Raw genomic sequence first — 13262 nt, 5'->3', positions numbered from 1 at the left:
CTCCAGATGATAACCAAGTTGAGAACAAACACACTCAATGTGAATAACAACAATAACAAAAAAAAACCCTACCCATATTCCCCCAGTGTAGTCTTGAGGGTCACTGAATGGGGACTACTTCAGAGCAGAGCTGCCCACCATCATCACAAACAAGGTTTTCTGGGCCCCGACAGGGGTGGTGATCTGGCTCCAGACAGCAATTACACCAAGCCCAGGGGCAGGAGGGAGAATCACTGGTGCCCTGGTCTCAGGAGGCAGGGTCTCAGAAGGGGAGCAGGGGACAGCCCAATAAAGAAAGTCCCACACACGGCCTCCAGGAAGGCAGAGGAGGCTGCTGAAGATGAAGGCCAGACTAGACAGAAAGCCTCCAGGGAGCTGGCTGTCTCTGGGGGCTCTGGCAGGCTGAGAAGCCGGGAGTGGGGGGAGGCTGTGTACTCAAGGAGGAATGGAGTCTTTTCTTGCCTGGTCAGGATACCCAGGTACTGAGGTAGTCATTCCTGCTCAAAAGGGGAAACAAAAGCAAAAATCCAACACAAATCAATTAACAAAGAAACACAGATGGGTCCCTCCAAGAGGGTCCTGGAGAAATCCTGAGGATGCCCAAAAGGGCAGGATCAGGGTAAGGGAGTACCTGTTCACTGGATTGTGCAACAGTTGAACCAGAGGCCTCCTTCTGCTCAGTATTGGGGTGACTCTTGACCTCCTCCTCCTCAGCTCGGATCCTACGGATTTCACAAACTAATTCATGGAAGGCTTGCTCCACACCTTGTCCAGTCTTGGCTGATGCCTCCACATAAGGGACCCCTAAGCGCCTGGCCATCTCCTTGCCCCATGTGGGGTCCACTAGACTATCGGTCACATCGATTTTGTTGGCCACCAACACCACGGGCACAGGGGCGGTGCCCTTGAGCCTCCACAGACGATCCCAGAATAAATTCACGTTCTCAAAAGAGTGGGGGTCATTCACTGCATAGACCAAGAGGAATCCCTCTCCCCAGTGCACGGAATGGTTCCTGAGAAGGTAGTACTCTTCAGTACCTGTGGTATCCACGATGTGCAGCTGGCACCGCTCTTTGTCCACCACTGTTTTCTTACAGTAGAAATCTTGGATGGTGGGGTCATGCTGGGTCACAAAACGATTCTTAGTAAACTGAATGGTCAGTGCAGTCTTGCCCACAGAACCGGTGCCCATCACCACCAACTTATACATCTTGATTCTGCGTCTGTCTGGATCGCCTATGGAGGTATGGACACAAGAAGCCATGAGAACTGGGATGGGCTCAAGTGGCCTCTAGTCTACTTTCCAGGCTGCAAGGAAGGGCTGCAAGAAGTCAGCCCATTACACAGGAGGTCATCTCTTGGGAGGAAGACTTTCCTTTATCCTCCAGCCTCAGTGGGCTTCTTTGCCGATCCTCTTCCCCACCCCCTTTCAGCTCTCTGAGGCCCAGCTGAACAAGGCTCAACCCTCCCCCCAGTGACAGAACTTCAGATACTGGAAATCTCCGACTCCCCTGGCTCTTCTGACCTATTCCAAACCCAGTGGAGCACGTGGGCTCCAGGCCCTTCCATTCTGTCCGGCTTCTCCAAGACACTCTCTGGTTCACTGGCGCCCTTCTCACACCCCCCAACCAGAAGACCCTGCGGTCAATTCGGAAGGCTCTAGGAGGCCACAGAATAGTGCTTACTATTTCTACAGGCCATGCTCCTCTACTCTAAGGTAGCCCAAAGGGCTTCGGTTTGGGCGGCTTCAGGGTCTGCAGCTGCTGCATCAAAGGGGCCGAGAGTCCCTGGCCGGCTCGGCTGCAAACTGGGCTCCCCCATCTCAACCTGCAAAGATACAACCCAAAGTTTGTAACATTGTATGGGCTGAGGCAGCTAAGGTGGGGGCAGGAGAGGCGAGCCCAGCGGCACTGGCCGCACTAATGGGGCCCCACGAGGAGCCGAGCTGAGCCAATACCTCCCGCATTAATGCAGTCCCAGATGGGGGGGTCTACTTGCCCCCCACCCCATTGCTGTTACCTGAGAGCTGGCCTCTACATACCGTTTCGGAGCTGTAAAAATACCCAGCCAGGTCGCATTCAGGTCTAGTCTGTTAGCGTGGTACAAGTTAGAGCACCGAGACCCAGAGGCCCTCCTCCTAGTTAGTGCAGGGACCACGGGAACATCGGGTCTCCAGGGTGATTTGGGGAACCCCGCCCCTAGGCAACAAAGGCTCCTGGGAGCCACGCCCCCACTTTTTGGGGATGTGGGGAACCTCCCTCATTTTGGAAGCTCCACCCCAGTAGAATTTGCGAAGTCCCACCCCTCACTATAAGAGTCTGTTAGGAACTCTAGTTTCCCCTCGCTGGAGCTCTGATTATCCTGCGGGCCCCTGCTTTTGGAGGTCAGGAAACCCACCGCAGCCGCACAGTGATTTCCCCCAAGGATTTCTGCTGTGTGCCGAGCTCTGTGGTGGATGGGGGCATGTAAGTACCAAGAATGAAACTGCTTCACGCATCAGAGAGGAGAGCAATCCGACATTTGATGCTCTTCCCAACCTGCCCCCCACCCCGGTTCTGTTACAACTCTTCCTCACACATCACAACCAGCCTTCTTGTCATTCGTCACACACCTCTCCCTCCCGAGTTCCTCTGCATCGGCCACCCCAGTGCTTGGAAGTCTCTCCCTCTCTCCTGTCTCCCCTGGGAATTACTGGCTTGCTTCAGGATGCGTGTCCAGAGCCATCGGCTGCAGGAGGCCCTTCTGTTCCCCTCACCCCCAGCACCCATCCCTGTGCCTCGCCCCAGTGCCAGTTAGTGCCTCTTTCCACGTTATCCCATCTCTGCTTTGCATGTGTTCTGTATTTTGTGCCCACGGAGCTTTTATGAGCCTGAGGCATCCTCATCCTGACTCTTGCTCGCAGTGATGAACCTGGTTCTCCAGAGCAAAGCTCCTGTTTCAGGCTTACCCTGACAGAAGTGAGGCTGTCCCGCACCTATGGGCTTGAGTTCCCATTCCGGGGTATCCTTCCCCAGTGTTTACCACCATTTACATTCTGTATTCCCCCTATAGCTTTGAAACTAGCCAAAGGGGCCGAAATCATCTGGCCAGTTGACATCAGTTGGCTTTCATAAAGGAATATTTATTGAGAGGACAGTAAGAATCATAGTTACAAAGCATTTTCTGAATGCGGGGACACCCCCTCTCCCTACCCCCCTCAGATGGAGAGAAAGCCAGGACTCCATGTTTAAGTGGTTGCTCCTTCATATTGACTTTGGCCGAGGAGATGATGGATGGACGCATGGATGGGTTTTTCTTCTAGGTCGCCTTGTCCGTTCTGGATGCTGACTCAAGCAGGGTCCTCGGGACGTCCTTCGTCACTTAGTCCAGCGGACTGCAAATTCGGGGACAGAATCCAGTTCCTGGCCGTGTGGCAGCTTGCTTAGCTGACCTTCTGTATCTCCCAGGCTGCTGGGTAAGAGGGTTACTTAAAGCAGACTTGGATTTATCCATCTGTCTTTGGGGTTTGTACCTCAGCTCAATGGGTTTGTGGTTTTTTTCCTTTATTGTAAATAAAACTTTTCATGATTACCATGGAAGTGACTGAACAAAGAAAAGGTTTATAACTGCCTAGGAATGACTGTACAGAATATAACTAACAACTTCACTATTACATGTTTAACACCAGGGACAGTTGAACCTTTGTTCATTTTCCATGACAATTCAGTCTTTACAAAAATACCCGTCCCACTCCCATCATCATGGAGGATGTCCACATGGAGTAATGGCTTGGTGGAGCATGCTCAGAAACCTGAGGAAAGAAGGATACAGTCTCCATACACAAAAGGAACATTGGGGAAATTGAGGTAGGAAACTGGGGAAGAATGGTGTTAGTTTCAGAAAGGTGGTGAAGACGGAGCTTCAGAAAGGTGGTGAAGACGGAACTTCAGTGCCTGCTGTTTGTCTGAAATGGGGGGCTTTGCTTTGAATTGGCCCTTCTCGTTGACATATTTGGCAAGATCAATATTCAAGAGGGAGTAATATTTAATAACAATAATACACATATACCTGATTTACTATAAGGCTGGTGGATTCAGAGATTTTCAGCCAGAAAGGTTATTGGGGACCATCATGTCACCTCCTTAATTCTCTAGGTGAAAAAATAGCCCCGGAGAGGTCAGGTCATTTGATCCAAATCACACAGCATTTTGGTCAGTGTGAGGATCAGGATGGTCTTTAGCCATTTTCCACTTAAAAATTCAGCTTTCTCCATGGCAAAATCCTGCCTGGCAAACCATGATCCTCATGGTCTCCAGGTATGGTTGGAGTCTTGAACTGGAGCTCTCTGGGGGATCTTAAGTCCTTTCCATTGTGTGTGATTCACTCTTTTACATCTCTCTCCTCCCGAGCCCCTGCATGGGTGGTCTAACGGGAGCACCAGGCCTGGGCTGGATCTCCAGGCATTGTACAGATACTTTGAAGTCTCACAGACAGTCCTCGCTCCTGCCTCATGCCCTTCACTCTCACTTCTCTGGGTGGGCTACAATTGGCAGGTATGGTCATCAGGGTGGACGGCAGAACTCTTCCCTGCCACTCTGGTCTCCTCTGCTGTCCAGTGGCCAGGTCAAATGACTTTGAGTGATGATGGGTCTCATTTCAGAGACCCTGATGGACTCTGTTTGACATAATACAATTCCTTTAACAAATTCCTTTAACAAATTATTTATGATTATATTTTTTAAGTTATTTCAAAATATAAAGCACATGTAATATAGTGACTAGACCTTGCCCTGGAGGTAGAAAGGCTTGGATTAAGTCCTGTCTGTGTGAACCTGGGCAAATCCCTCAACCTCTCATTGCTCCGGGAGAAAAAATGTAAGTCAATTAGGATTTCTTGAAGCCTACTCAACAAATAAAAGTGATTAAATAAAGCAAGATCTATAAAGCATTTAGTACAGAGCCTGGCACATAGTAGGTACTCAATAAATACTTGATCTTCTTCACCCCCCTCTTATGTGCTAGGAAATGTGCTGAGCTCTGAAGACAGATCTTTTTGAAAAATGCAAAAAACAGAAACCCACAATCCAATGGGGGAGATACCATGCAAACAATTCTGTATGAGAAATAAATGCAGGATGAATTAGCTGGGATTTCAGAAGAGAAACTTTAGGTTGAGGAGGATAGGAAAGGCTTCTTGCAGGAGGTCGGGTTTCCCGGCAACTTGAAGGAGCCAGAGAAACAGAGGGGGATATGGGAGGGAGGGCATTCTGGCCACGGGGCACCGCTACTACAGAAGGCCAGGAGCCTGGAGGCAGAGTGTGATGTACCAGGAACAGCAAGGGGCCATTTTCACTGCATCAGAGAATTACGGAGTTGGGGGGGTGGGAAGAAAGCTGAGATAAGACTGAAAAGTGAGAGAGGAGCTAGGTCATAAGGAGCTTTAAAAGCCAAAGAGACGACCCCCCCCCCAACAGGAACAAAGTTGTACAGTTTTCCAGCTTTGTGTTGTTAAACAATACTGGGAACTTTTTGTAAACCCAACGAGGTGGTCTTCTGGACATATAGCCCAAGTCCAGGGGGTCTTGCAGAGCAAGGCAGGCGTTTCCCACCCACCGTCCATGGCTCAGCTCAAACCAGTCCCCGTTTTCTTCTGAAGGAAGATAAAGATACTGGCAAATGCCGCAGAGCGCCTGGCCATGCGACTTGATAGTCCTACCTGTCATTTTGCTGCTAAGTCCGAGCAAAGAGCCTTTTGTTGAGCCCGGACTCGGGAAGACTAGAATGCAGATCCGACCTCTGCGGTGATCCTGAGCGAGTCACTTTTGCTGTTTGCCTCAGTCTCCTCATGTGGAAAATGGGAATAATAAAAAGCAAGTACCTCCTAGGGTGGTCGTGAGGATCAGAAAAGCCAGTATTTATAAGGCACTGGCGCAGTGTCTGGCCCTTAGTGAGGGGGATCCTTATCGGATATTTTCTCCTGAAGGGAACAGTCTGTGCGGTTGATTGAACAGGGCGGTGGGAGGCTCAGACCTGAGGTTCAGAAAGGTCAGAGGTGACCTGGGGAGGAGGGAGACTTCAGAGAGACAGACCACTGCGGCCCCTCCCCTCCCCCCCAGCAGGTGTAATAACAGCCCAGGTAGGAGAGAAGGAGGGGGGCAGGGTCAGAGTCAGACGAGAGAGGGCAGAGGGCAGAGAGCGCCCTTGGGACCTCCGGGGACCAGGAATGGGGAGAGGAGCCCGGCGTTAGTGAGCTGAAGGAGGAGAGTGGGACCTGAGAACTGACAAGGGAAGGAAGCAGGAAGGAAGGTAGCTTGGGGGAGGGAGATGTTCTTCCCCCATGGTGCTGGAACACTGAAGTCAGGAGCTCCGGAGTTCAAATCTGACATCAGACACTTAACATGTCCCAGCTGTGTGACCCTGGGCAAGTCACTTAATCCTAATTGCATCAGGAAAAAAAAAAGATTGTGTGATGGATTTGGCTATTTTCAACAATGGAGAAATTCAAGGCAATTCCAATAAACTTGAAACGAAAAGTACTGTCAGCATCCGGAGAGAGAATGATGGAGGTAAATGTGTTCTTTAAAAAAAGAAAAAGAACTGAGTTCTAGTCCTACTTCTACCTCACTCTCTGTGTGACCTTGTTTATCTCAGTTTCTTCAGCTGTCCCATGAGGATTTGGATGAGGATCAGGAGGAGTTCTCTCCCAGGCTGGGGCGGAGGGGGGGGGAGAGACAGCCCATTCTCCAGGTTCTACTTCTGACCCAAACCATGCTCAGAGCACCCATTATCTTCCCCACTACTTCTTTCTAGTCTCCCATGTCTTTCTCTTCCCAGAAATCATAAATAGTCTTTTAAAGACTATTTATGTACACATATATTGGATTTAACATATACTTTAATATATTTAACATGTATTGGACTACCTGCCATCTAGGGGAGGGGAGGGAGGAGTGATAACAAAAAGAACGTCTTGAGCCTGGAAAGACTTCTATGAACTGATGCGAAAAGAAGTGAGTAAAACCAAGAGAAAATTGTGCACAGAAATAAGATTATATGATGATCCACTCCAATGCACTTGACTCTCTTCAATAAACAATAATTCAGGCTAATTCCATAGAATTTTGATGGAGAGAATCTTCTATATCCTGAAAGAGGACTATGGGGATTGAATGTAAAAAAAAAAAACCCTATTGTATTTGTATTTTTACCCAGGCACTTAATACATCTGGCACACAGTAAGTCTTTAATCAATGCTTTCTTTTTAAAAAATGTCTTTCTTTCCTTCTATTTTTTCCTATTATTATAATTTTTTATTTACAAAACAAATGCATGGGTAATTGTTCAGTATTGACCCTTGCAAAACCTTCTGTTCCAAATTTTCCCCTCCTTTCCCCCACCCCCTCCCCTAGATGGCAGGTAGTCCCATACATGTTAAATATGTTAAAGTATATGTTAACTCCAATATATGTATACATATTTATACAGTTTTCTTGTTGCATAAGAAAGATCGGATTTAGAAAAAAAGGTAAAAATAACCTGGGAAGAAAAACAAAAATGGAAGCCAACAATAACGGAAAGAGTGAAAATGCTATGTTATGTTACATACATGCTCGGTTCCCATAGTTCTCTCTCTGGGTGTAGATGGCTCTATTCAGGCCAGTTCAGTGATGAAGAATCTCATTGATGAAGAGAACCATGTGCATCAGAATTCATCATTGTTGTCTTGTTGTTGCCGTGTATAATGACCTGCTTCTAGTTCTAATGCCTATTTTTTTTCCTTCCTTTCCAAATCATTCTCTTCCCAGACCTGCCTCTTTCCCTCCCCCCCCCCAACCCGCAGCATCTTTCCAGATCAGCTTTTCTTTGCCAGGGAAAAGGGGGCAGTACCAATCTGTGTGCAGGCAGCGGGAAGCCCCAGAGGACTAGGAAGGGAAGGAGTGTGTGTGTGTGTGTGTGTGTGTGTGTGTGTGTGTGTGTGTGTGTATACACGCCCTCACACACTTTTCTCAGCACCTTTCTCTGCCTTCTACCTGTGTCTGTAACCGCTTCCAACCGGTCTGGTCATTTTTGCCTCCCACCCAATATCCCCAGTGTCCCTGCCCCATGCCGCCCCTCTGACTCTGAGTCTGAAGCTCTCCCTGTCTCCCAGGCTCTGCGGCTCTCAGTCCCGGGGAATTCCTCTCTCCTCCCTGCCGGAGGAAAGGTTTAGCTTGTAGTCAGAGACCTGAATGCAGATCCAGCCCCAGACACTCACTATGCTGGGCTTTGGAGCAGAAGCTTTCACTCTCTCTGTCTCTTATCCCTAGAGGATTGCCTTTAATGCCCCGGAAAGACCTCGGAGCTCGTTGAGTCCTGCCGTTACTGTTGTTCAGTCCCCTCTGACTCTGTGACCCCATAGGTCTCTGTCCCTGGGATTTGCTTGGCAAAGATACTGGAGTGGATTGCCATTTCCTTCTCCCGTGGCAGGGGATTAAGGATGCCCAAAGCGCCCAGAATCAGCCAGCTACAAAGTTTCTGGGGCTGGATTTAAACTCAAGGTTTTACACTGGGCCATCTAGCTGCCTCTGCAGAAGTAAGGATAGTTAGCATTTCTGTAATGCTTTAACTTTTGCAGAACACTTTGCCAATTGTTTTTATCCTTTCAACCAAATGACTTACTAAAAAAGTTTGACGTTCAAGGTGTAACAGTCCAGGGATCCTCAAACTTTTTAAATAGGGGGCCAGTTCACTGTCCCTCAGACTGTTGGAGGGCCAGACTAGAGTAAAAACAAAAACTTTGTTTTGTGGGCCATTAAATAAAGAAACTTCATAGCTCTGGGTGAGGGGGATAATCACCCTCAGCTACCACATCTGTTCCATGGGCCGTAGTTTGAGGACCCCTGTAAGTAACACTATCAATGTATCCGAAACACTTTGGCAAGCCCTCACACCAGAGATGCTATCCTCCTTGGATTACCTTGGGATCCACCTGGCACTCAACTCTCCCCTGAGACTCCAAGAAGATAGATCACCCTCACTAGCTCTCTCTCCCACTCTCCACAGTAGATCACCCAAACCTGTCCACCCCTCCTCAACCCTTTCATTACTTCCCTCCCTCAACTAAGAACCTTATAAAATTCTTTTTTTTTAAATAACTTTTTATTGACAGAACCCATGCCAGGGCAATTTTTTACAACATTATCCCTTGCACTCGCTTCTGTTCTGATTTTTCCCCTCCCTCCCTCCCCCTCCCCTAGATGGCAAACAGTCCTATACATGTTAAATAAGTTACAGTATATCCTAGATACAATATGCGTGTGCAGAACCAAACAGTTTTCTTGTTACACAGGGAGAATTGGATTCAGAAGGTTATACCTGGTTTTTACAGAAAAAATAAGTTAAGAGCATCCTCCACGAGCTCCTTCTTCTCTCCTGTTCCACATCTCCCATACCTTTTACCATGTTTGTGACCTGCCCCTCCTATATAGAATGTCATGGGCCAGGATACCGGTGCTACTTGTCAGATGGAGCAGATTCAGATAATTGGGATAAAGATTCGGTGCTTCTCTAACTTTTCAGGCCAGTTTAAAGTACACAGTCAAATAACAATATTCTGCAGGGACTTGGGGAAGAGCAGGAAAGCATTTTAGAGGGAAGAGAAGAGAAGAGAAAGAAGGGAATCGGCCAAGGGAGAAAAGAAACTGGTAGGGAGAGTGTAACTGGTCAGATTTATTATCAAGATAAGAAGAGGTTCCCTATTTAAGGGCAGAGATGAAAGGACAAATGACGAAGCATTTTTACAATTGTAGAAGCTATTCTTTTAGATAAAACCGCAAGATCTTTTATCCAAAAACAGCCAATATTGGTTTCAATGGTTCATAAGACCACCTGCTTTATGAAATCCTGGCATAGAAGTCGGGGACTTTTCAATAATTGACCACCAAGAAGTTGGTTCAGGCAAGGGGCGTGGCCATCCAAATATTACAAAATGATTGTGATTGCTGTTCTTCCCCACTCTCTTTGTTGTATCCCTCACCCCTCCCTTCTCTTTTCACTATGATTTTTCAGGTAGCAACTAAGGAAGCCAAAGGGCCCTCCCCATATTGGGTGACATCACTCCCCGATTTTTTCCTAGCCTACTTCCTCCTATACCTGGCTCTTCTCTCTGTCTTACCCCTCCTAACCCTGACATGCCAGTGGATGGATCTGACCTGGATGCTTTCTCACTTGCTCTTGAAGTTCCTTAAAGAGCTGATATATATTGGAAGCTACAAATTTTATCTGGGCTGTGGCAATTCTTTGCACCACACCTACTGAATAGGCCAAATCAGATATTATATTTATGTCTCCTGAATAATAAGTAAGAGCTAGAATGATTGCATACAACTCATTCTGCTGAGTGGATTGAAAAGGAGTTCTGACTAGTCTCTTTATAGTTAAGTCACGAGAGTATACAGAACAAATATTATGTTTGGATGCATCTGTAAAGATAGTTGGTCCTTTAAGACAAACTTTAGAAACCTTCTCTTTAAGAATCCATCGCCAATTATGTAAAAGTATGGTTATCTTTAATGGAGACGCATGTGTAAAATTTGGACCTATGGCCAATAAAATTTGCCACTCTGGGATGGTCTCACAGCACACATTAATTTGTGTATTGATGTAAAAGGTGTATATCTTATCAGGTCTTGTCCCAGATAATTGTACTGCTCGCTTAATGGCCTTTAATAAAATTCTAGCCACAAGCACTGGGTAAGGAGTAAGGCTTCATTCTGGTTGTGCCGGGAGGTTCACCCACTCTATCACACTGTCTCCTTGATGAAGGACTGCTGTGGGTGCCTCTTGTGTCACAAAAACTGATATTTCCAAGGGTTTTGAGTGACTCTTTTCAACCACATTGGATAAAGCCAGTTCAACTTCTCTCAAAGCCTCTTGAGCTTCTTTTGTAACCTGGCGTGGTGAGTTTAAAGCATTGTCTCCCCTTAAAATGTCATGTAATAGTTGTAACTGATAGGTAGTCAAACCTAACACTGGACGCATCCATTGGCTATCTCCTATCTATTTCTGAAAGTCATTTAAGGTGTTCAACTTCTCTGTTCTTAAGGACAGTTTTTGTACTGTAAGCACCTTAGGGTGTTCTTCATATCCTAAATATTGAAAAGGAGCATGTCTTTGAATTTTTTCTGGAATTATGTACAATTTGTAGTTCTTCAATGTTTCTATGGTCTTTTGTAGACATGCTTCTAATATTTGCTCCTCAGGTGCACATCCCAATATATCATCCATGTAATGTAGTAACATAACTTTTGGAAATGTTTTTCTTAATGGAGTAAGAGCAGTAGCAACATATATTTGACACATAGTAGGGCTATTTTTCATTTCCTGTGGCGAAACTATCTATTCATATCTTTTATAAGGCTCAGCTAAGTTATCACTAGGTATTAAAAAGGCAAATCTTTTTGTATCCTCTTTATCGAGAGGGATAGAATAGAAACAATCCTTAATGTCGATAACCCAAAGAGGCCATTTCTAGGCAATTGAGTAGGAGATGGAAGTCCAGGCTGAAGAGTCCCCATAGTTTCCATATGTTCATTTACCTTTCTTAAATCAGTCAACATCCTCCATTTTCCAGATTTCTTTCTTACAACCAATACTGGGGAATTCCAAGGACTTAGAGAAGGTTGTTAAGTGTCATTGGTCAAGTTGCTCCTGTACTATATCTAATAAGGCCTGGATTTTATCGCTACCTAAGGGCCACTGTTCTATCCCCACTGGTGCATCAGTTTTCCATTGGATAGGAAAAGAACTTCAACAGCAGCCCTGCCTAAAAAACCGAGGTACTCATTTTTAACCCTAATTGTTGTAAAATGTCTCTTCCCCACAGATTGATGGAGATTTTTCAACTGTAAAAAGAGTAAAAACTTCTGTTTCACCTTCAAAAGTCCATCTCAAAGGGGTAGCACTAACTTCAGCCACTATTGATCCTCCTACGTCAGACATGTATGTGTCTGCCTTAATCTTTGGCCAATGATTGGGCCAGTTGGCACCTCTAATGACTGTACGATCTACGCCTGTGTCTACCAATCCTTCTAATGGAGTGCCATTTATATAGTGAGCATAGGTCGGTCAGCTGTCCCAGCTGCTGTCCAGTATATTCCTGGATTTTTTGGCCTGGAGTCAGAATCTGGGCGACTATCATCAGAGTGCTTATTAGAACTCTGTATCAGTAAACCTGATGCTACTACTTCTCCTGGGTGATAAGTCACACATTGCCTACCTTCATTAGTGACTGGGATATTCGTGTCACATTCTCCAGTTTCCCATATCAGTGTATGGATGGACACTGTTTTTTACATCTCAGGAGGTGAAATGGCCAAGTTGACTGTGCCTGGAGGCAAAGGATGAAGGCAGAGGGGCCACCATGAGGCTGGAGGCAAAGGCCAGACAGGAACAGATTTCACCTCGCTAGGGGGTATCTCATTAGTCCCAACTGTATACAACTCTATTCTCCCCAATTGTAACTTCTTTCCCCCATCAGGTTCCTTCTTGGTGGATTAATTATGTCTGGGTACTGAACTTCTAAAGACTCTCTGGGTGTAACCTCTGCTGCCACCATGCCCATCTGTTTTTTTTGCCTGGGGCCCTTGGGCTGGGCTTCTCTTCCTGGGAGGGTGGGAAAGGCTCTCTCTTTTTTTTTTTTTTGCCCCATTTTAATTGAAAAATGAAAGTGATTAGTTTACTCACCCTATTTCCTGGTCACAGGGACTTTTCCACTGATCTTGAAATCTCATCCCTCAAACTGAGTATAGGTCCTTATGGCCCCGTTTCAGTGCCAAAATGTAATGGTCAGGCTAGCTTTCTGGAGGACTTTGAGATCAGCCTGAGCCTTGGTCTTAGCGAAGAAGTGATGAAGGCAGGACGCCATCACAAGGCTGGTCAAAAATGGAATGTCCCATTTCTAGTCCTCTCAGCCCTTAAATACCTTATTATAATTACATCATTACAGTATACTGAATGTGTTTACTACAGAACCATTACATCACTATACTAAGTACTAAATATATGTGTACTAAAGAACCACAATCTCATCAATTCCACTGAGTTAACACCTTGTTGTAATATGCTTCTTCAGAATTCCCACCCTCTGTAGCACATGATCTCCAATTTTACATTCACACTATTTCCTACCCATTTCCTACATACTACAGTATAAATCTAACCAAGCCCTTGACCAGTGAACCGGACACCAAGATGAACAGGCATACATATAATGTAATTATAGAAAATACTTTAAAATATCCAGA

General features: G+C 46.2%; 1 protein-coding gene across 1 annotated transcript; it reads right to left on the bottom strand.

Annotated features, from left to right (window-relative positions):
• Positions 1-413: 413 nt before the first annotated feature.
• LOC127539191 (ras-like protein) lies at positions 414-1264 on the bottom strand. The gene is made up of 2 exons (XM_051963239.1): positions 632-1264; positions 414-497 (listed from the first exon to the last, which is right to left on the bottom strand). Exons 1-2 carry the CDS (start codon positions 1262-1264, stop codon positions 492-494), a joined length of 639 nt encoding a protein of 212 aa, XP_051819199.1. The 3' UTR covers positions 414-491.
• Positions 1265-13262: the final 11998 nt, after the last annotated feature.

This window comes from Antechinus flavipes, chromosome 5, assembly GCF_016432865.1.
Source record: "Antechinus flavipes isolate AdamAnt ecotype Samford, QLD, Australia chromosome 5, AdamAnt_v2, whole genome shotgun sequence".
NCBI classification, from domain to species: Eukaryota; Metazoa; Chordata; class Mammalia; order Dasyuromorphia; family Dasyuridae; genus Antechinus; species Antechinus flavipes.
Note: the sequence above shows the minus strand (reverse complement) of the source record. Positions and strands in the feature narration are given on the sequence as shown.